The following is a 24,555-nucleotide window of genomic DNA, read 5'->3' on the forward strand; positions in this document are numbered from 1 at the left end:
AGATGGCTCAGTGGTTAAGAGCATTGCCTGCTCTTCCAAAGGTCCTGAGTTCAATTCCCGGCAACCACATGGTGGCTCACAACCATCTGTAATGACGTCTGGTGCCCTCTTCTGGCCTGCAGACATGCACACAGACAGAATATTGTATACATAACAAATAAACAAATAAATGTTTAAAAAAAAAGAAGCTACAGGTCAAGAAGTTGCTATGTCAGATTGTGGAAAGGTACATAGACATATGGGTAGAAGAGAGCCCAAGTAGGTAGCAATAATAATAATCTCAACCTTTTTTTAAAAATAATTTTCTTCACATCAAAAATCTAAATCAGGAGATATATAATGTTAATCCCAGCACTCAGGAGGCAAGAAGCTGGCATCATATCTCTGTGAGTTTGAGGGTATCATAGTCTAAATAGCAAGTTTCAGGCCAGGAAGGACTACAGAGAGTATCTGTCTGTGTCTGTCTCTCTGTCTGTGTCTATCTAGTTCTCTGTCTCTGTCTCTCTCTGTCACACACACACACACATACACACACACACACACACACACACACACACGAGAGTAAGTTTCGATCACATCCTGCTGGCCATAAGAAATTAGGGACTAGCACCCCACCCCTTCCAAAGAATAAAGCACATGTAAGAAAGAGGTCTCTAGTTAGAAATTTGAAGGTATTGCTCTCCCTCCCATCTATACATGCCCCAGATGCATGGCAGGTAGGTACTCAACCTATTTCACAGCAGATATCCAACCTATTTAATGGAAAAGAGAATACAATTCCTATAGATGCTGCTTTAAAAGATTCTGGTCTGATAGTCTCTGCTTTCCAAGCCTCTGAGAAGGGGGAAGCATTGCATAGTAGCTTCAAGAGTTATGGAAGGACCATGGCTCTCTTTATCCACTAGGGGTCCTATTATACAGCAAAATGTTGATCACTAAACTTGAAACTGTTTACTCAGGGGTCATTTTAGGTGAGATTAATTAACACCACGCAAGGAAGGTAAAAACAAGACACAATTCAGAGAACAAAGGAATGCTAACTTCAAACAAGACCACACAGCACGTGTCAAGCATACCTGTTCTACGGTTGCTCTGTCAGACTTGTCCTTAATGCGATACCTAAGCAAAAACAAAAACAGTCAAAACTCAGTGAGAAGTTAGAATGAGACTTCTAAATGGACACGATTCTGTGACAATTCTTAAGGAATTTTTCGTAAGAATTTTTCATCCTAACTTGATATAAACACTTCACTCAGTAAAACTCCATTTCTGAGCACGTGAGTCAATTTTCCTTAGCAGGCATGCACAATCTTTTGTTATTTTTTTTTTCATTTTAAAGTTTTTATTTTTTTTCCATTTATTATTCTTGTGTGTGAATGAAGTGTAGACAATAAGAGATTGCGACCCTGCAGATGTAGTAAGAAGATAAGTTTGGGAGTTAGATCCCTCTTCCACCCTCAGGGACCAAACTCTGGTTGTAAGTTTGCATGACAAGCACTTTTATGGCCCCCTCTCCCCACCATCTCCCAGGACTTCTGATATTTCCACAGGACAAGTCATCTACAAAGCTCACTCAAGAATCATGCAATCAAGAAATAACAAATCTCATGTTTTAAATCCAGTTTATAATTTTCTGTTGGACCTTTTCATTTTTATCCTTAGTCACATACACTCACATAGAGCCGACAGGTTAGATATGTGTGCATACAATACGCACACACAAATATGTGTGCATACATAATGTTATATATGTAATATATATTCCACATATGCATACAGAGGAAAAGGAGGAGGGGAGGGGAGGGGAGGGATAAAGAGGAGAAGACATAAAGAAGAGGAAGAGGGGAATTTGTGAGTAGCCGGGCGGTGGTGGCGCACGCCTTTAATCCCAGCACTCGGGAGGCAGAGGCAGGCGGATCTCTGTGAGTTTGAGGCCAGCCTGGCATACAAGAGCTAGTTCCAGGACAGGCTCCAAAACCACAGAGAAACCCTGTCTCGGGGAGAAAAAAAATGAGATTTACAAAAGCATATGCTAATGAATGAGAGCATATAAACATCCTTTGCAGATCAACTATGCTACTCAGTCAAGAAATCAGGCTTCACCAACCATGCTTTTCATGAAAACATTACTTACGATTCTGCTTCTTTTTGTCTAGATTTCACGGTGACTTTATTTATGACAGAATCAGTAATATTCAATTTATCTAAAAATACAAAAAAAATACAATGTAAACAATACAAAAGACAATAATAGTTTCTAAGCAGGATACTTCCCCCTCTACCTTCCCCTTTCTATATAGTTTCTTAATAAAAATTAAAATATATTTTATTTATGAGACAACAAATTAAGATATTTTCTTCACAGTGATTACTTACAGCACTATAGATGTGATTTTTGAGTCAGAATTCTAAAATTCTAGATAAAGACAATACTCAAAAGCATTGGATCTACATATTAAATCTCAGATACTTATATTTTGTACAGTATAAATAATACAAATATCTGAATTCAAAGTTTAACTCTGAAAACTTCAGTTTCTTTTCAAGTTAGAGGCACATCACATTTGTGAAATACTTATATACATTAATCTGATATTTATGGAGAGTGTATATGAGAGACACTGGGTAGGTTTAGAGTCAAGATGGCACAAGGAGAAAATGAAGGCCTTGTACTGTTAAAGCAATATAGTTCAAACTCGGCTGGCTTTCAACTAAACAATTAACATCATCATAAAGTCTCTAACCAAACAAAATAGCATTTTTAGGCTGTCTAATAAAAAATCCAATGCACAACAGGTAAGAATTGTAATGAGTATCTGAAATTTCATATTCCTACCACAACAGATAAAAAAAGAGAAGTAAGAAAATATGAATTAAGATATTTTTCAGCCACTAAAAGTTCCTTTTCTTCATTCAGCTCTATCACTAAGCTTCTTGAGCCAACAGTACTTGGAAAAATCTCTTCATAGCCCAATTATGTAATGTTTGTTTGTGTATTTTTTTTTTTGAGACAAGGTTTCTCTGTATAGTTCTGGCTGTTCTGGAACTCACTCTGTGGTCCAGGCTTGCCTCAAATTCAGAGATCCGCCTGCCTCTGCCTCCCGAGTGCTGGAATTAAAGACATGCACCACCATTCCTAGCCAGGCAATGTATCTTTTAAGAACTTACTTAGATTGATTTTATTTTCAAATTTTTGCAAGGACTTGTCAATTGGAGTAGACATTTTGGCAGAATTGTAGTTAGAAGTCTGACGATTTGCCTATAAGAAATTAGTTTAAAATATGATTAGTTATAAATTCAAGCCTAAGATTCATAATTACATTGTTTATTCCCTTAGCCATTTTTAAAAAAATTGGGGGGGAGGGGCACCACACATATGGAGGTCAGAGGACAACTTTTTTTTTTTCTTTTTTTGGTTTTTCGAGACAGGGTTTCTCTGTAGCTTTGGAGCCTGTCCTGGAACTAGCTCTTATAGACCAGGCTGGCCTAGAACTCAGAGATCCGCCTGCCTCTGCCTCCCAAGTGCTGGGATTAAAGACGTGCACCACCACCGCCCGGCCCAGAGGACAACTTTTAAGAGCTGATCTTCTTCCACTTTGATGATCCCAGGAATTGAACTCAGGTTGTGAGGCATGGCACCAAGTGCATTTGCCTGCTGAACCATCATCTCCCCTTCCCCAGTTCAATTAGTTATTAAAGCATCATTACATACAGGAGCACACAAAAAACACATTCTAAGACTTTTTTTTTTAAGGTTTTTACAGCTGGAGAGATTGCTCAGCAATTAAGAGCACTGGCTGCTCTTCCAGAATGGATTTGATTCCCAGTACCCATGTGACAGCTTATAACCGTCTGTAACTTCAGTCTAGGGGATTCAAAACCCTTTTCTGGATTCCTCGGGCATTTCATGAACTGCATACACATGGTATATAGATATAGATATATGCAGACAAAACACACACACATAAAAAAGTAAGGCATTTCTAAGAGAAGGCTAAGATTACTAACTAGAACAGAGGTCACATGTTATTTACTTCCCTTCAATGTATTTTTTTGTTATTATGAATAATAATTAGGTTAGATTTATTTTTTATTTAATTGGTTTATAGACTTGATACTTGGGAATATTCTTTTACCTTCAAAGTGTTTAATAAAGAGCTAAAGATAACATTAAGTTCATTCTAGTAATTATAATCCTGACATCTCAAGAAAGGAAAAGGGGAAAGAAAGAGCCTCAGCCAGCACTTATATTGGTACACTGCATGACCTTAAATGATGCCAAAGAGAAGCAGAAACACCACCAAACACTCAGAGAACACAGCACAGATATAGAGGGCTCTGAATAACTGCTGACTCAGTTTTACTGTATCTAAGCATGAGACTCGGACTGGGTTGTCTTATTTGTAAAGAGCTTAAAAGATTAAAAGCTTAAGATAAAAAGTTTAAAAAGACAGGTAGAACCTTATAAATACAATAAATAAATAAATAAATAATCTTTTAAAATTTTTCTATTAAATTTAATGCAATTTTTTGTTATGTATGAATTTTTTGTTATGTATGATTTAGTTATGTATGAATGTTTCACCTGCTTACATATATATGCACTGCATGGTGTCTGGTGCCCATAGAGGCCAGAAGAGGGCACTGGATCCATCAGAAGTGGAGTTATATAGAGCGTTGTGAGCTGCCATGTAGGCTTTGGGAATTGAACCCAGGTCACTCCTATGTGAGCCCTGCTGCATGGCATTTCTCCTTCCCACCATTTTAAAATAAATTATAGCATGTACTGCACGGCTAACACAACAATTGCTATAATCATCAGCAACCAAAAGTAACAGCTAACATTCAGCACGCATACATATCACAATTGAAGCCGAAATTACCTGAAATTTCAAAGAAAAGATAAAGTAGAGAACTAAAGAGGAAGATATCTGCCCCCCACCCCACCCCCACACACACATGCAAACACACACACAGATTCACAGAATGACTTCCATACCTGAGGGTTACTGCCTCCATTCCCGGTACAACCCTTGGTGAGTTTTCCAGTTCCATCATCCCAGTACCAATCACTGTCATAATCATAGTTGTCTTCCTCATCGATCTCACCTTCATCCTTCACCTCTGTCACATCATTCTGAAGGTTTTGAAGTACTGTGTCATCTTTTGCTTGAATTGACTTCACTTCCATGCTTTCACTAGACATAAGAATGTTCTGGCATATTTATACATTCTCTAAGGAGAAAACCATACACATACATACAGTCCTAAAGATTCCCTGACATGCTGGGCAATGGTGGCACATGCCTTTAATCCCAGCACTCAAGAGGCAGAGGCAAGCAATCTAGTGAGTTCAAGGCCAACCTGGTCTATAGAGTGAATTCCAGGACAGGCTTATAAGCTACACAGAGAAACCCTGTCTCAAAAGATTCCCTTACATTTATTTCCTAATCTGTTTTCATCTTCTTCATCTTTTTTTTTTTCATTCCTTTTTTGAGACAGGGATTCCCTGTGTAGCCCCAGCTGTGCTGGAACTTTGTAGGAGATCCTCCTGTCTCTGCCTCATAAATGCTGGAATTAAAGGAGTGCACCACTACACCCAGAGCCAGGTTCAATTTTTATAAAACTTTGTGCATCCCAAACAAAACACATCCACCACCAAATTCAAAACAATTGTAACCAGCTTTGACCTTTCATGCAAAGAGCAGGCCAGTCATCACATAAAACAACTAATACTATGCACTAGTTAAAGACATGGTGTGTAGTTCAGCATCACACAATAAATACAGCAGGAACAATACCGACATCAGCGTGGGTTTCTGGCAAGGATGGCATGCAAACAGTTAGTGAACTGATATCCCCACTCCTTTTCTTAAAAGACAAGTGTCTCATCATGTAGCCAGGGCCTGGAACTTGCTATGTAGACCAGGCTGGGCTTGAACTCAAAGATCCACCTGCCTCTGCCTTCCTAGTGCTGGGATTAAAGATGTGTATCCCGTCATCTGACCATAAAAATAGCCATTTCCCCGCTAGTTCTGAGGACTGAACCCAGAGCTGTGTCCTTTCTAGGCAAGCACTCTATATCATATAACTAAATCCCCAGTTCTTCCTTCCCACCCCCAACTTTTTTATTTATTTATTTATTTTTATTTTGAGACAGAGTTTCCCTGTGTGGCTCTGGCTGGCCTGAAGCAAACAATGTAGGCAGGACTGGCCTTGAATTCACAGAGATCCACTGCCTCTGCTTCCAGGGTGCTGGGATTGAAGGCACTGTCACCACACCTGGCCGCTTGTATTTTTTTAAAAAAAATAAATTCAGTTATCAATTCCAATGTATTAATTGGCTACAGCTCACTGGGCTTCAAATGCCTATGGGCATGAGTGGGAAAAAGCGAGACAATCATTAAATAACTGCAATTTACTAGGACTTCATTTACGTATAAAACACAAACGACTCCTCACTTAGCCAATCTAATAACCCAGAATGGTAGGTTAAAGTCACTACTGTGCAAACGATCCTGGTGTCCTCAGTCCCGACTAGGCAATCTCTGCTGTGAGAATGTCTTGCAGAGATAGCACTGCCAGGCTCTACCTACCTTCAGATGCCACTAGTAAAACCCACCCCCAGCCCAGGTGTGACATACAAAAATGTGTCTGGAGATTGCCACGTCTCTGTGGCACAGTGGCAGAATCCCGTCTCCCAGCGGATAGCAGGTATGCGGTACACCACCATTACCATTACACACTGCCCAGTAAAGCAGGCTGTTTCTTCTTCCCACTAAAACTCTTCAGCAAGAATTCTTACGAGAGGATCTAGAACCAAAAGACTGGAGCTCTCTAATTTCTCTTGCTAACCCCACACATCCTCTACTAAGTTACTATATGTTACTGTTGACCCCTTTCTCCTTTGCAATATTCACCATTTAATTTTAACACAAATAATTTGCCTCATTATTAATACCAGCTTCCCCTAACCTTTTTTGTCAATCAAAACGGTAGCTAACGCTACATATGACACACAGCATGGTCCATATATATTTATCAATACCACTATTAATTGATGGATAACATCTACATGACATAAAATACACAAAATTTTGTTGCTTCAAAATGACTATATTTAATTTTTTTTCTTTTTAATGGGAAGTTTTCCCTCACTGCTTTCATCAGATCACACGTTCAACTTAACCACAAAACCTCGACACTGCTACTGCAAAATCATCCTATGGCCACAGCTCTAGGAGCCATCATGTTTGAGCTTGGGTTTTTTTGTTTGTTTTAATTCATTCTCTGTTCTAGTCTTTTTGTTTGTTTGTTTGTTTTCGAGACAGGGTTTTTCTGTAGCTTTGGAGCCTGTCCTGGAACTTGCTCTGTAGGCTGGCCTCGAACTCACAGAGACCCGCCCACCTCTGCCTCCCGAGTGCTGGGATTAAAGGCGTGCGCCACCATCGCCCGGTTCTCTGTTCCACTCTTACTTTCCAAGAATATCTTTTATGTAACTGACCAGTTCCATTAATTCATAAATCAACTGACTCCCTGGATCTGCTAAAAGCTTTCCTCTGTCCTTATAAAACCTGAACAGTCAGTATCTCGACTCCTCTCAGGCACCTGTGAGGCTCTACCTGGCTTGTCTCCCTTCGGCCTCAGTTCTCCCCGCTGCCCTCTAGGCTCTGGCCCCTCGCTTTTGTTTTACAGCCAAGAGGAATTCACTACAGGGCCTTCACTTGGCCACTTGGCATCAAACGTTGTTTCTCCTCTGCTTCTTCGAGTCATTTAATCTAGACTCGTTTTGTGTGTGTGTGTGTGGTTTTAGTATTGGAGATGGAATCAGAGCCCCATCTGTTAGACGAGCGGTCTCCCGAGCTATTAAACCTGGCTCTTTCCTGCCGAAGGCATCCGTTCCATTGAAACCATCTGCGTCTGCTCTCCCTTCCAAACAGACAGCAGAGACTTGGTTTGTCTTGTCCATCACTTTCTCCAGTGGAGGCAAAAGTTTGCTCAGTCTATGTGGAACCCTGTATGTGAGGGGCGGGGGAGTCCTACGATTCTCAATTATCCCCAACTCTGCTTCTCTGTCCATCATTCCGGGAACCCAGACTCCCTCCCTTGACAAGAAGTTTTCACGCCCTGCCCAGCCGTAAGGACAGACCCTGAGGAAACCACAGTCCCGACCCGTCAGGCGTCAGCTCCCCGAGAGGACTGCGGAGCCTAAGGAGTCCGTGTGTGGTCTCCGGCCGCCTACCTGTCGGACGCATCCGCGTCGTCGAACTGCCCGGGCACGACCGCGACCATCCTATCCCGACTGCAGTCCATGGCCAGAGAGGCGGCCGTGAGCGGAAAAGACGGCTTTTCACCTGGCGAACCCAACGGCGTCTCCGCGAGTCCCGCCTCACACAAATCGCTCGGCCACCGCCAGGCCCAAAGCAGCAACCAGCAGCGGCGGAGTGACAGGAGACACAACTTCTATAAAGCTCAATGCCGGAAGTTCAGGGGCGGAAGTAGTCACACGCAGTTCCGCTCCGTGCCGTACCGCCCTTCAGGAGCAAGTGTTTTACGGTGGCCCGGAATGGCCAATCCGCGTTGTGAAGTGGGCGTGTTTCATTGATGGTAGGAGAGGGCGTGTGGGGCGGTTTTCCCCCACCCTCTCCTTCTTGCTCCGCCACGGCGCTTCCCGCATCAGAAAGTCAGGCCTGTTATCCCCCGGCTGCTCCTGAAGACTCGCGTCCTCTGATCTCCTTCCTCCGGACTGCAGCGAGGTCCAGAGGACGTCACACTGGGACGTTCGAGCTCTCGGCGACACAGCCAGCTGGAGGCTGCCCTCGGAGGGGACGGTTGGAAGGTGGTCTCCCTTCCGCGGACCCCGTGTGCCGGAGGAAACCAGGAATCCTCAGCCTGGGGCCGAGAAGCTCTATGGATCATGGAAGTGAGCACACTTTTCGCCCTAGAAACGTTGGTCCGTTGTTTTGAGATGCAAATGGGACAAGTGGTTTTGGCTTTGTTTTTAGGTTGGTGTTACTCCACTGAAGTAGTACTAAGTTCAAAATTTCACATTTGGCAGGAACTCTCGTGAGCTTTCTCACTGCTTTATTATTATTATTATTATTATTTTGTTGTTTAAATGGTATGTAGAACCGCTCGCGAGCGCGTCTGTACGCTAGCGCACGTGTGAAGGTCAGAGAATGATTTTTGGGAGCCTTCGCTCTTTCCACCTTGGGCTCCAGGAACCGAATCCAGGTCGTCAGCGCTGTTCCGTCCGCGTTTAGCCCTCTTGCAGGCCCTTACTGCAAATCTCAAACCGGCGCGGGGCCTGGCGTAGGGGCGTGAGCGCACGCCTTTAATCCCAGCAGAGGCAGAGAAATCTGAGTTTGAAACCATCCTTGTCACAGAACGAGTTCCAAGACAACCAGGGCTACACAGAGAAACCCTCTCTCGAAAAAATCCAATCCCCCCCGCCACAACCAAAAACAAAAAATGACTTTAGATATAACGACTAACTGAACATTGAATACGTATTTTTAAAAGTGAAAGATGGAAAATCTTTTTTTTTTTTGAGTAAATTGGCAGATTATACAGAGTTATAGGAGGCATGAACAAACCTAAAAACGTAATGGGAACAGATGGCCTAGTGGTTAAGAACATGGGAGTTCAGTTCCCAGCATCCAATTGGGTGGGCCACTCACAACTACTGAAACTCCAGTTCCAGGGGAGTTACCTAATTTTTTTAAAGTGTAATTGCAAGTCACAGGTCCATAGAAAAGAGAAACCTTTTACATCGGGAAAACGACTTAAAGATTTTCACATCCCTGTCATCAATCCCCCAGGTAGAATTTATTTGCAAGACGGGAAAGGTGAGCAGAAGGTGGAGTCTTTCATGCTTGACCACGTGATGACATCGATTTGAAAACATCTTCAGTAAATTAAATAATTAACAAAGTCATTCAGACCAGGCGGTGGTGGTGCGTGCCTTTAATCCCAGCACTTGGGAGGCAGAGGCAGGTGATCTCTGTGAGTTCGAGGCCAGCCTGGTCTACAAGAGCTAGTGCCAGGACAGGCTCCAAAGCTACAGAGAAGCCTGTCTCCAAAAACAAAACAAACAAACAAACAAAAAAAAAACAAAGTCATTCATGCAAATAGGTACTACTGTAAGCTTACTAACTGTAAGACAATCTGATAATAAGTCACTAGAATGTAGGATATTTTTCAGCCGTCGTTTAACTGTGTAGGCCAGAGTTTCTTAACTGAGGATCATGGCCCCATATGGGAGTCAGCATGTGGGGTCATGATAAATTCTTGACACCCAAAAGATTGATTCATAATAAAATGTGTAATGAACCGGGCAGTGGTGGCACATGCCTTTAATCCCAGCACTTGGGAGGCAGGGGCCGGTAGATCTCTGTGAGTTCTAGGTCAGCCTGGCCAACAAGAGCTAGTTCCAGGATAGGCACCAAAGCTACAGAGAAACCCTGTCTTGAAAAACCAAATAAATAAATAAATAAAATGTGTAATGAATCTGCTGGTTGTCTGGTAATTTTCATCTTTTTTTTTTGTTTTTGTTGTTGTTTTTTGGTTTTTCGAGACAGGGTTTCTCTGTGGTTTTGGAGCTAATTTTCACCTTTGATAACATCCCACAGCTTGTATTGTGCATGCCATTATACCAAGCCACAGCAGCAAACACTGCCTGAAATACCTCCCTTCAGATGTGAGACAGACATGTTAGGAACTGCAGGGATTTATGTACATGCAATTTTCTAGTCTTACAGAAATAATCGTTTCATTACGGAAAACAGACTTAGTATTTTCCTGCTGGCATTCCTCAGCATACAAATAGCAAAGTATTTGGATGGTATTACGTCAGATAAACGTCTGATTAATATGTAAACTTGCTTTCCTATTTAACAAGTGGTAAAATTAACTTGTATATAAAAATTGCTTTAAAATAAATATCTGTATGATTTGTCATGGGTGTTTTATTTACATGTAATTTCACAGAAAAGAAGATTGTGAGTGGAAAAGGTTTTTAAAAGCCCAGTCTAATCTACTCCCACTTGATATAGAAAGAGGAAATTATCAATACAAAGATTAGGGGCTAAGAAGGTGGGCTCAGCCGTTATTACATACTGTCATATGTAGTATGTATATAATACATATGTAGTACATACTGCTCTTACTAAGGACCCGAGTTTGGTTCTTGACACCCAACTTCCTGGAACTCTAGCTCCAGGGAGTCTGACACCTCTGGCCTCCAAGGACACGTTGAATCCCAGGCACAGACCCACACAGATTCAAACACATACACATTATTAAAAATCCTTAAGAATAAAAGGAAAGTTAGTGGGGGCAGAGAAAGAGGAGGGCAGACTTAAGACTAACGCTGGCCTGTTTACGGTAGGAAGTATTGAAAAGCTGTAAATAGCCAGGTGGTGGTAGCACACACCTTTAATCCCAGCACTGAGGGAGGGAGAGGCAGGCAGATCTCTGTGAATTTGAGGCCAGCCTGGTCTACAGAGTGAGTTCCAGGATATCAGGAGATACACAGAGAAACCTGTCTTGAAAAACCAAAAATGAAAGAAAAGCTGTTAATAAACTCCTTGCCAGACGATTATAATGTGTAAGTGGAAAATCCCCTTGGGGTAGTAATGATGCATTATGAGAGGACAATGACAAATAAGCCTAATAAAATACCACAGAAAATTTAAAACCAGATGGATGGTGTGCTGTCTCTTTTCAGCTTGGTGCAAACTAGAGACATCTGAAAAAAGGAAACCTCAGTTGGGAACTTGCCTCCATCAGACTGATCTGTGGGCATTTCTCTGGGGCATTTTCTTCATTACTAAATGATGGAGGGTCCAGCCCACTGTGGTCTCTGCCATCCCTGAACTGGTGGGCCTGGGCTGTGCAGGAACTAAAAAGGTAACAGTGTCCCTGTTGCTACCTCTCTGCTGCTGGAGTTCCCATGGTGACGGACTGTGAACCAGAAGTAGTAGCCAGGTTGTTTTTGACTGGTGTTTAGTCACAGCAACAGAAAGCAAGGAAAGTTCTAGGAGATGCACGGACTTGGGAAGATGGCTGGGATGGTAGAAAGCATCTCTTTGTAGGGAAAGGAGCCTGATCTGCTAGAACATGGAGTAACATTGGGTAAATTGTGTGGGTGTGTGGGTTTGAAATGCCCCCAAGGACAAGTAGAAGACTTGGACTCTGCGACTGGACCTACTTATCCTACCTCCTGGCAGATCAGTGAAGACAGGAGATGGAATGAAGCATGGATTATGGACAAATTCTTATAAAGGAAAAAATGGGCACGATTTGATGGCAGTAGCCATGGTGATGACAGGACTACTAATACGCCTCCAGTGTTCCAGACTCTTGCAAAACATGCAGAAAGTAAACCAAAACAAAAGTGGAAACCGAGGCTGAATGTCATGGTGGTGCCGCATAATCTCAACAGTCAGAGGGCTGAGGCAGGAGGATTGTCACGAATTGAAGGCAGCCCAGGGTACATAATAGCAAGAACGTCTCTGGAAAACAAAATGAGCCTGGTGGTGGTGGCTCTCGCCTTTAATCCCAGCACTCGGGAGGCAGAGGCAGGCAGATCTCTGAGTTTGAGGCCAGCCTGGTCTACGGACCAAGTTCCAGGACAGGCTCCAAAAGCTATAAAAAAACCCTGTCTCAACAAAACAAAGCAAAAATAAAATTTCAACGCTAGTTTTTTGAAACAACAGGTGTGGTGTGGAAAACCTGTATAGTGTTGAATTTGATTTAGTGTAGTGAAGGAGATGGCATTGAGCATAAAGGTGGTATTTTATGAAAACATAAAAGTTTCTGATAGTATTTTTGAAATAATAGACTCCTTCACTTTGTAGAACATTATTGGATAGACACTACATACATTGGCTTCTTTTGGCCAAATCACTATTTATTGCAATACTAAATCAGAAAAATTACATTTTAAGCCGGGCTTTGGTGGCACATGCCTTTAATCCCAGCACTCGAGAGGCACGAGAGGCAGACACAGGTGGATCTCTGTGAGTTCGAGACCAGCCTGGTCTACAAGAGCTAGTTCCAGGACAGGCTCCAAAGCCACAGAGAAACCCTGTCAAAGAAGAGAGAGAGAGAGAGAGAGAGAGAGAGAGAGAGAGAGAGAGAGAGGCATTTTAAAATCTGGAGTAGTGAACTTTACTGATTTTTTTACATTTTTATTTTAAGTGTATGGGAGTTTTGTCTGTATATATGTCTCTGTACATGTGTGCAGTGCCCAAGGAAACCAGAAGTTTCAGATCCCCCAGACTGGAGTTACAAACAGTTTTAAGGGGCAGTGTGGTTGCTGGGAATCGAACCATGGTCCTTTGAAAGAGCAGCCAGTGCTCTAAACCTCTGAGCCATCTCTCCAGCTTCCCCCTGCCCCTTTGTTGCTTTCTTATTGTGAAGAGGGGTAAAGAAAGTCTCTTCACGTACTGATTGACACTAAAAGCGTGTCTTTTTCGTTTGCTTGTTTTGAAGATGCCTTCCATCATTTGGCAGTTAGAAATAAGGACTCTCAAAAGTTTTGGTCATCATCCCTGGCAGTGCAAAAACAAGGGGGAAAGTTCTTGCCGTCATCCTCAGATCCTGTACATTTTGAAGTGGAGACTTTCCATGAAAATTTAGAAAGCATGTCAGAATCGGAAACAATAGACGTCAGTGGGCCTCCTCAAGACATCTCCTATTCAGACTCGCTCTTCTGTATAGAAGCTAGCTCGATCGCTTCAGGCTGGCCTCAGGTGTGCACTCTGCAGTAATAAGTTTGAGGAGATCGCCCAGATTACTCTCATGTGAACATTTACCATCCCTCAAAGGTATGAGGGATGGTAAAAGATCTCCAGTGGACACAGAAAAGGGGGCATGCAGGACCTGGTTTTCTTATCTTGGGGTACAAAAGGTGGTTCGGTGTTACAGACATAGTGCTAAGACAGAACCTTCCTGCTCATGAAGTTCCAGGCGTGCAGCTAGGGGACATGGTTCCAGCTCAGTCAAATATAGGTACCCCTTGGAGGCCAGAAAAGGGCACCAGATCCGCTGGAACTGGAGTTAGATGCAGCTGTGAGCGGCCCAATGTGGGTAGTAGGAACTGAACTTGGGTCCTCTGGAAGAGCATCAAGTGCTCTTAAGCAGTTACTAAACCATCTTTCCAGCCCTTCAGAGAAAAAAAAAAAGAAAGGAAAAAGAAAAATAGTCACATTAGTTTTTCCTATGTAATGAGTTTTTAGTATTCTCTATCATGCCAAGGTTTTTTTTAATTGTTTACTGTAGGATGTCTTGCCTATGTGTATATCTATGCACCATGTGCACACAGTGTCCACAGAGTCAGAAGAGGATGGCTGATCCATGGGACTGCCGTTAAAGTCAGTTGTGAGGCATTCACTATGTGGGTGCTGGGGTCCTCTGGAAGAGCTGAACCATATCCAGCTCCCAGGATTATTTAATATATTTTTTTCTCTTCCTTCCCTCCTTCCCTCCCTCCATCCTTTTTTTCCTTTGAGACAAGATCTCACTATGTAACTATGTAGTACTGACCAGACAGAGCTCGTTATGTGTACTATGCTGACTTGGAACTTACAGAAATCTATGGACCTCTGCCTCCTGAACCTCCATTCTTGGCTTTTTTTTTAATTTATTTTTTCAATAATGTCTAATGTTGACCAGAGTCCGAGATGCTATAGTTCTACATTTTGAAAAATGAATGGTTTAAATTATATAAGGAACTATCCTGAACATTTATTATAATAAATTTGTGGACCAAAGGAGCAAAATAAATGTTTAGTTAAAAATGGTAAGATCAGAGCTGAAGAGATGGGCTCAGACGTTGAGTCAGCTCCTGCAGAGGACCTGAGTTCTGTACTCAGCATCCTGATCCAACTGCTCACAACTGCCTAGTGATTCCAGATCTACCACATATATATATATACCCTGACAGAATGACCCATGATCCCAGCACCTGGAGACAGAGGTAGGTGGGATCTATGTGACTTTAAAGCCAACCAGAGCTACATTGTGAGACCCTGTTTCAAAGAAAAGGGAGTGGGGACTACAGAGATGGCTTTACTGTTAAGAGAGCTGGCTATTCTTCCAGAGGACCCAAGAACAATTCCTAGCATCTGTATGGTGGCTCACAACTGTTAACACCAGTTTCATAGGATCCAACACCACCTTCTGGCCTTCTTAGACTTTGGACACTCATGTGTTACACAGATATACAGGAAGATAAAATACCCATACACATAGAACTTAAGAAGAAAAATTTTAAAGAATACAAGAGAAAACTAGAGCTCAAATTATCCATGAAATTTTGTGAGAATCAGGATCCCCAAAGAACTGTGTGAAATACAATCTGAAGGCATGCCAATGGTCTTGTGGGTCCGTAGTAATTTTAAGTCTGATTAGGAGGGATGGTAACAAGCTGCATTTAGCTGTAGCGGTTCTTATTGGACAGGGCCACTCTATACTGTTGACTAGAGCTTGGTGACACTAGAAGTTCTTCCTTAAGACCCTATGTATTCATTTGTTTTTTGAGACAGGCTTTCACTCCGTTGCTCAAGCTGGCCTGCTTCTATGAGGTAGGGCATCATTTAGATCCACTTATTTGAGATATGTGATACTACTTATGATAAAACCAAATGTTTTTGTCAAAAATTTTGAATATTCCCTATGCTATCTTATTTCTAAGACTAATTTAATCTGCCCTTTTGTATAGCATTAAGAATACATAGAGAACAAGACCTGGGTGTGGTTATCAATTATGTAGGGGAATCAGGTGTCACCTCATGACTGGAACTCTTATTTTATCTTCAATATCAAACAAAACAAAACAAAAAGCTAGTTAATAAAAAAAGCATTCCTACTCTAGTGCTGTTTAGACAAGATTTAATAAAAATTAAAGAATTAGCTGAGCTGAGGTTGACAAGGCAACTCAGCAGGTAAAGATGCTGCTACTCAGGCCTGGTCACCCAAGGTCAACCCCCAAAGCCCAGGTAAAAAGCCAGGTTTGATGGTACTGTGTACCTGTGACCCCAGCACCCCTACTGTGAGACGCAGAGCAGAGACTGGAGAGTGCCCCAAAACTCACAGACTGGGTAACCTGGAGTACTCATCATGGCAGAAATAGCAAGAGAGGTCCTCACTCCAAAACAAAGAGGAAGAGGGCTGGAGAGATGGCTCAGCCGTTAAGAGCATTGCCTGCTCTTCCAAAGGTCCTGAGTTCAATTCCCAGCAACCACATGGTGGCTCACAACCATCTGTAATAAGGTCTATTGCCCTCTTCTGGCCTTCAGGCATACATGTAGACAGAATATTGTATACATAATAAATAAATAAAATAAATAGTATTAAAAAAAACAAAGAGGAAGGAAAGACAATCAGCTTCCCAAAGTTGCCCTCTGCCCACCACACTCCTCATGGTGTGTGTATGCATGCCCAAATGATAGGACTGGATAAGGCATAATTACCCCGGCTGAACTTGATTGTTCACGTATATAATCCCAGCACTGGATAGCATGAGGCAGGAGAATAATCACGGATCCAAGGCTGTGTCTACACAGTGAATTTCAGGAAAGTCTGAAATTACTATGTCGTGAAACCCTGTCTCTAAAAGACCCAACAATGATCAACAAGAGATATAAACATTCTCATCTATCCCTGTGATTAGAGATAGATAATCTCACTTTTAAAAAGAAACCGAGTAGCAGGCTACTTTTCTTTTTATGTAACTCTCCTGAGTGATCAGCAAACAAAGTTCTGAATACAAAGTGGAAAATGTGCTAAAGTTCACATTCTGCCTGTGAAACAAAAAGTTCTCATAAAAAAAAAAACTACAGTGGGTTAAGAGCATTGACTGTTCTTCCAGAGGACCTGAGTTCAATTCCCAGCAACCACATGGTGGCTCACAACCTTCTGTAATGAGAGCTGGTGCCCTCTTCTGGCCTGCAGGCATACATGGAGGCAGAATATTGTATACATAATAAATAAATAAAATCTTTAAAAGAAAAAAACTACAGAGAAACCTTGTCTCAAAAAACCAAAAAAAACCCTATATAATAAGTTATGTACTCCTTTAGAAGAAGCCGATGTTTTCTTGAAGTGTTAATAATGCTTTTTAAATTATTATGCAGGGTGAAACAAAAAATGCAGAAAGAGAAAATGAGTCTACACACACGCTCTCTGAAGATATATATAGCACTCAAGACAGTTTGCTAGGGGGTAAGTTTCCCTTTGCTTCCATATACAAAACAGGAAAACTGTGTCCTGTGGTAAGAACAGTAATAGCCAGATTCTGAGATAAGCATGTTATATATGCTATTAAAGTAAACCACAGATAATCCTATGAAATGTTGGGGTTTTCTTTTTCTGAAATAAGAGTACTTTTTATTTCCATTTTGCATTAAGAATCTGATTTGCCCAGCGTCATGTATCTTTAATCAGCAAGCTGTGATTCAAGTTGTCTCAAACACTAGAATACCACACAAGAATTTTAGGAGATGGGTGTTGATATGACCAAAATTTATTATTTTTGGTTTAAATTGATATTGGGTTAAAAGCTAGTTAAGAGCTAGTCATAAGATGCACTGACCATATTTATCAATACAAGCCCAAATAGCATATAGAAATCTGTTTTAATAACTATAAAGAATAGTAACTTGAAAAGATCTGACAAACCTTGCTGTAGCATTCAATATGCATGGGTGTAAGAAATGAAAGTGGTGTGGGGATTAGAAAGGCCCATGAGACGGATCAGCAGATAAGGGTGCTTGCTATGCAAGCCTGGCGGCCTGGGTTCAATTCCCAGGACCCACATCAAAAAGAAAGGAGAGAATTCCACAAAATTGTTCACTGACCTCACACATGTGCTGTGGCATGCCTTCACACACACACACATATACAATAATAATCATTTTTAAGTTAAAGATAGGAAGTAATCATTTGTAAACGTGGGTTTTCTACATAAGAAATTCATAAGCACCTAGAAACTCCTAGACCCAATATAAAAGTTTAGAAGAATGATCAGCCAATATTTTAAAAACTAATAGCATTACAATGTGCTAACAGGAATTTCCTTTCAAAAGAAATGCTTAGGTCTGGAGAGATGGCTCAACAGTTCGGAGCACTTACTGCTCTTGCAGAGGACGGATTCGATTCACAGCACCCACATTAGGGGTTCACAGCTGCCAGGAACTCCTATTCCAGAAGCCCCCGACACGCTTTTCAGCTCTCCATCAGCACCTGCATGCTCATAAACTCATGGAGGCACATACACATAAATGAAACTCTTTCTAAAATTTTAACTATTATCAGTAATAGCGCTACTAAAATAACCGAGAACAAATGGCACAGAAGGCGTGCCAGGTTTGATGGGGAAAGTTGGTGGAGAACCTAGGAACTGAAGAGATGCTGCATACTCAGTTTCTCACAGCTACGAATTAACGTAATTACACTTATCGTTAGGAATCCTGGTATTCCCATTTAGAAATGAAAAAAGTTGAGCCTGGTATGATGGTGTGTGCACAAACCCCAGCACTTGAGGAGATAAGGCAGGAGGATCAAGAGTTTAAGACAGTCTGGGCTATATAATTACCCCACTACTGAGGGCTTCATAGCAACAAGATTTGTTAGAAGTGTGATTGTAAATCAGTGGGGTAAGAATACACTTATCTGGTTATGCTAGAATAGTTAGTTTTCTAAGATACACCAGATTCAAAAGTTAATTCCATGGGGTCATGGCCTACCAGTGAGCTACAATGTTCTTAACTCCAGAAAGAAAAGTTAGGGCCAAAGATGTGGCAGGTAAAGGTACTAGTTGAGCAAACCAGAGTTCAACACTCAGAACCATGGTAAAAAGCCAGATGTGGTGGTGCACATCTGTGATCCCAGCACTCGTGCAGTAAGAGGGAAGGCACAGATGGGAGAATCACCTCCGATCTTTATACACATGCCATGCCTCATTTGTATGCGCTCTCTCTCTCTCTCTCTCTCTCTCTCTCTCTCTCTCTCTCTCTCTCTCTCTCTCTCTCTCTCTCTCTGTGTGTGTGTCATACACACACCTACCCACCACACACTCACACCCACCCACCATCAATAAATGAAACAAAACCTTAAATGCCTTTATGATAATAGGAAAGAGAAATGTTTCTTGACATTTACATACAAACCATAATTGATACATTTGATAATATCAAAATCAGAAACTAATATGTGATCAAAGTATAATCAACCAGTTAGAAACCACAGGCTGAAAGCACAGACTGAGAGATGATATCTACAATATATATAACTGACAGTAAATTGATATCCCAAAATAAAGAATTCCAATACAAAAAACAACACATAACTCAATAGACAACCCGGGCAGTATGCTTCTGTTCTCTGGGATTGGTATGAATTAACACAGGCTGTGTGACTTACACAGGAGGCCCTGAGCCCAGGTTCAGTCTCTCTCCTCAGCTTGAAGGTGGCCACTCCTCTGTTGTGCTCACCCATGGCCCTTGGTCTGCAGTGCCTTTCTCTTCATGTAAGGACCTCACTGGATTAGGAATTACACTTCTCATGACATTTGAGCCTGATCACTTCCTTAAAGACCAAATACAGTCTCAAAATAATTACGTTCTAAAATGTTTGGACTTAGGGCTTCACCAGGCACATCCCTTTAATCCCAGCACTCAAGAGGCAGAGGCAGGCAGATCTCTGTGTGGGACCAGCCTGGTTCATACGGCCAGTTCCAGACCAACCAAGACTTAGTGAGACTCTGTCTCAAAAAACAAGAATAGATAAATAAAAACAATACTGACAAAAAAAAACCACTTAAAGGAGAAAGGGTTTATTTAGCACACAGTTCAAGGTCCAATAGGAAATTCAAAGCAGCAGGAACTTGAGGCAGACAGCCAAATTTCATCTATAGTCAGGAGCTACCAATAAATTATTTTTTAAGTGCTAGTTTGTTCTCGTTCTCTCTCTCTCTCTCTCTCTCTCTCTCTTTCTCTCTCTCTCTCTCTCTCTCTCTCTCTGTAACAGGCTTTTTTGAGCCACCAACAAGCTCCCAAATCATGACACAGACACTTATTATTAGTTATGAATGCTCAGGCTTATCTTATGTGTGTCCCACTAGCTCTTATAATTTTTATTAACGTGTTCTTGTCGTCTACATTTTGTCTCGGGGCTTTTTACCTTTCTTTTATTCTGTATGTCGTACTCTGTGTCTGACCGACTGCCCTAGGTGTCTCTCTCTCTTTCTCTCTTGTTCTCTCTCCCATGTTCTCTCCTCCTCTCTTCTCTTTTAGAGCCTAGATTCCTCCTCCTCCTCATTCTCTCTGCCCTCCAGCCTCACCTAACCCTCTACTGCCTAGCTATTGGCCATTCAGCTTTATTATTAGACCAATCAGGCAAGGTGAAACAGCAACACATCTTTACATAATTAAACAAATGTATCACATATTTACATAGTTAAAATAATATTCCACTGTCTCTCTTCCTCCGCCCCCTCTTTCTCTCTCTCTCTTTGTAGACAGGGCTGTCTGTCCTCTGCCTCCTGAGTGCTGGGACTAAAAGTGTGTGCTACTACTGTCCAGTTTGTTCTTTCCTCCTTAACAGCCCAAGATCCCTGTCCAGGGAAAGGTTCCACTACAGCTAAGATCTTAACTGTAGTGAACATAAAGATGACCATAACCAAGACAGTCCCAGACAGACATGCAGAGAGCCCGTCTCCCAGGTGATCTAAAAGAACTATTTTTCATTACTGGAAGAAGTATATACATTGATACAACTGCTTGGGAGAGTGATCTCACAATATCTAACAAAGTTTAAGACGAGCATTTTCTAGAACCTGTCTCTTCCATTTCTCTATACCGGGAGATAAGACATGCAAGTGTACAAGGATGTCCAGTTTCAAAAGCATGCTGGTTTTGACAGCAACATTAGGAACAAATTAAGTAATAAGTAAAATTTAAAAATGTAATTTGTCAGTATAGTGAATTAGATCTACATGTATCTATGTGGCTGAGTCTCAGAAGGAAAATTTGAAATTAAAGACTGGAGGGTTTTATTTTATAGCGCTGGAGGTCAAACCTAGTGACTCCTACATGCTAGGCAAATGCTCTATTACTTTTTCCAAAATGCCTTTTAATATATGCATCTTAAAGCATGCACAGGCATGTGTGTAGGCCAGAGGACTCAGGAAGGCTTCCCATCCTCTTTGAGACGTGGTCTCTCATTGTTCTGAGCTCCCCAATTAGACTGGACTGGCAAGCCAGTGAGCCCCAGACATACTCTTGCTGCCGCTTTCCCAGTGCTGGGATTATAAGGGCATGCTGCTGCATGCACCACCATGCCCAGCATTTTATGTGGGTCCCGGGTGTTGGACTCGGGTTCTTGTGTTTGCAAGGCAAGTGTTTACCAACTGAGCCCTCCCTTCAGTCCTGAAAGACTTCTAAGAGTTGATATAGTCATGCTATTTCTGTAAAAATGTTATAGTTTGTAGTTACCATAGCTTACCTGGGAGATTGTAAGGCATTTTGAAATTTGAAGCTATCTCAAATGCTGCATGTCATTCAGACCTCATTTGCTAGCTCGAAGTAGTTCAATATTTCAGTGAGCCAAACTTCATCTCTTTTTACCGTCTCTGACTAGAAAAGCAGGAATGGTGTTGTACAATCAGGTTCCAGCGTATCTACGGTATCTATGGCACCCTGCAGCTTCCCTAAGTAGTCAGTACAGCTGTTACAGATGGTACCAAGCCCTGCAGTTTTCTTTTAGCACATGCAGGTTTTCAGAGAGCTGATGAGGTGTTAGTTGTGTAGAACTTGACTATTTTAAACAGCTGAATTTGTCAGTTAATAGGAGAAAGGATAAGAAAATGCATTTACACTGTCTTTTATTCTACAGTTGACTTACTTGACACCTGTAGGGCGGTGTATGTATGCATGTGTGCGCGCGTGCGCACCTGTGCATGCCAAAGGTCGATTTTGGGTGTCTTCCTCTATTGCTCGGCACCTAATTTGTTTAGACAGAATTTCAGACAAAACCAGCTAACCAATTTGCTAGACCAGCTTGGCCAGTGAGCTCTGGGAATGAATCTGCCTGCTTCTGCCTCTCCAGTATTGTAAACTTACAAAAATTAAACATGTTTGTGTGTTTGAAATTATGTTACCCTGTCCTTTTTCAAAGCGTGAATATATATATACTTATATGCATACGTACACATATATTATTTTGTGTGTTTGAATGTTTTGTCTGCATGCATGTGCACACTAGATGCATGCAGTGCTCTCAGAGGCCAGAAGAGGGCATCTGATCCCCTGGACAGTTGTGCGCTATCTTGAGGGTGCTACGGATGAAACCTAAATCAAGCATTGGTGCACGCTCCTGTAATCCTTGCACTTGGAGGTAAAGGCAGGAGGAGGATGAGTCTGAGGCTGTCTTAACCTCAATAGTGAGGTGCTATATAAAAAAGGAAAAGTAGCCGGGTGATGGTGGCTCACACCTTTAATCTCAGCACCTGAGAGGCAGAGGCAGGTGGAGCTCAGTGAGTTTGAGGCCAGTTCTACAAAGCAAGTTCCAGGACAGCCAGGACTGTTACACAGAGAAACCCTGTCTCAAAAAAACAAAACAAAGAGAGAGAGAGAGAGAGAGAGAGAGAGAGAGAGAGAGAGAGAGAGAGAGCTCAACATTTATTTTAATTGTAACAGTTATTCTATAAGTTTATGGTAACTCATTATCTTTTTTCTTTTTCTAATAAGATATCAACCTTGGGGATTACTCAGAGGGTGTACAGAATCAACCAGCTAACACTAGGGTTTCTTCCTCGAGACAATTTGAACCCATTTGCAAATTTCACTGGATAGAAGCATTTAATGATGAGATGATATTTCAAGACCTGAGCGAAGCCTTTTCTTCCTTGGAGAAGCCTGAGCTGCAAAGCCATGAGTATAATACAGTGGACGCCGGTGAGAAGCCCTACGCACTTAAGGGAGAGAATCCGTTGGAAAGTAGGATTTCCGAAAACCAAGACCAACTTGTTCATGAGCACGTCAGGAAATCTAGAAGTCTGTCTCTAAACTACTACAGAGGAGAGACGCAGCCGTTGATGGAAAAGTCCCTGGCTAGAAGCACTGCCGTAGATGTCACCTTCAACACCAGTCAGCCTCAAAGCTTTCTGCGTAGAGAAAATGGCTGTGCTAGCGGTGAAAGTTCATTTGATACTGAGGATTGCTTAGACCTGCTTGACTTGAGAACTGATCATGAAATAGAGGAGGTAAGATTGGTCGGTGGGGTCATGAAAGCCTGTGGCATGTTAACAGATACAGGGGTGTTTTATTGTTTAAAAACACAGAAGCTGAGACTTTCCAAATATCGTTAAATCGTCTGATCAGCTCAAGGGCCTGTGCTTCTGAGGGGTCTTCACATCGGGCTGTAACTAGAGAGTAGGTCTCCGAAGTGTGATCTCGCTAAGGATTATGACTCGCCGTCCTGCTACTTAATATGTACACGGCATGGTATCAACATGGTGCCTTAAGTAGGATGCATTCTAACGTGCACCACGGCAAACTAGCTGAGACTCGAGAGATGGCCTTGTGGGAAAGGCTGAGAAAGGGAGCTTGTGCAGAGGTGTTTATTAGTTATATGACAAAACAAGCCAAAGATTTGTCTGTGTTTTTGGACTTCTTTGGAAGAGCAAATATTTACTTGTCTTGGGTTTCATTGGTTGTGGTCACCGGTGATATCCTAACAGCGCTGAAGACATCAAGTCTGTGTATTCTCTGAACAACCTCAGCAGAAGAGTTTAGTCCTATGGGAGTGTAAATATCACATTTTCATTATGAGTTTCATAAGAAAAGGTATTACCTGTCTATGACTATGAGCAGGTTGTTCTGTTCATTCATTTGGAAATTAGCAGCATTCGAAAGAAAACTTAGCTTAGCATGTTGATTTCTAGAGACCAGTTTCCAAGATCTGTTTATTTAAGGTTTCTCAAGATTCTTTATTTCTTTCCCCATTGCATTTAGTTTTTTTCACGTAGTCATTAGGTATTTCCATGAATCTGTTATGTACTAGGACAGGCTATGTAATAGTTATAGAATGTTAAAAACAACCCAGCAAGAAAAGCACATGGCTCTTGTCTTCATGAAAATAGCCTAGTAAGGGAGACAGATATTAGCCAAGTAATCACACAAACCTCTGTGCACTAGACTCTTAGCACTACACAGATTGATGCTTGCCTCTGCAGAGTACTTCACCAGCCAAGAGAGTCTGGGGAGGCTTCTTTGAAGTAGTCCTTGGACTGAGCTCTGATGGATCAAACAATTGTGGGTTGAGAAGCATTTCGTGAATAAGGAACAATATATCTATGGGCTTCCTGTATCTGTAAGGTCTATGATACCTACTAGGACCTCAAGGAAGCCTAGAGTCCAGGGAACATGGGGCTGCAGGAAGCAGGGGTATGGAAGAGGATGAGGACAGGGTGGTAGGGTCTGCTATCTATAGCAATTAGTGGAATCTTGGGAATCTTGGTTAGATAACTGACTTTGTCCCAGAGCAAAG

General features: G+C 41.9%; 2 protein-coding genes across 4 annotated transcripts in view; one reads left to right on the plus strand and one right to left on the minus strand.

Moving 5' to 3' along the window:
- The window catches only part of Riok1 (RIO kinase 1), a 71,584-nt gene that overhangs the window by 14,540 nt on the left and 32,489 nt on the right, over positions 1-24,555 (minus strand). For 2 of the 3 annotated variants that reach the window (XM_075969863.1, XM_075969864.1), the window contains exons 3-6: positions 5,000-5,198; positions 3,169-3,259; positions 2,135-2,204; positions 1,077-1,119 (exon numbers count right to left, since the gene is read on the minus strand). In XM_075969863.1, coding sequence (XP_075825978.1) covers positions 1,077-1,119; positions 2,135-2,204; positions 3,169-3,259; positions 5,000-5,191 — 396 coding nt within the window. In that variant the 5' untranslated portion in view covers positions 5,192-5,198. Of the gene's footprint in view, positions 1-1,076; positions 1,120-2,134; positions 2,205-3,168; positions 3,260-4,999; positions 5,199-8,242; positions 8,501-24,555 lie in introns of those variants that run through there. The other variant, XM_075969862.1, reaches the window with a different exon arrangement.
- The window catches only part of Cage1 (cancer antigen 1), a 35,077-nt gene continuing 24,171 nt past the window's right edge, over positions 13,650-24,555 (plus strand). Inside the window, exons 1-3 of the mRNA XM_075969868.1 lie at positions 13,650-13,757; positions 17,142-17,229; positions 22,755-23,269. Of these exons, the coding sequence (XP_075825983.1) occupies positions 13,650-13,757; positions 17,142-17,229; positions 22,755-23,269 (711 nt within the window). The remainder of the gene's footprint in view (positions 13,758-17,141; positions 17,230-22,754; positions 23,270-24,555) is intronic.

The sequence above is a fragment of the Microtus pennsylvanicus genome, chromosome 4, assembly GCF_037038515.1.
Source record: "Microtus pennsylvanicus isolate mMicPen1 chromosome 4, mMicPen1.hap1, whole genome shotgun sequence".
Lineage (NCBI taxonomy): Eukaryota > Metazoa > Chordata > Mammalia > Rodentia > Cricetidae > Microtus > Microtus pennsylvanicus.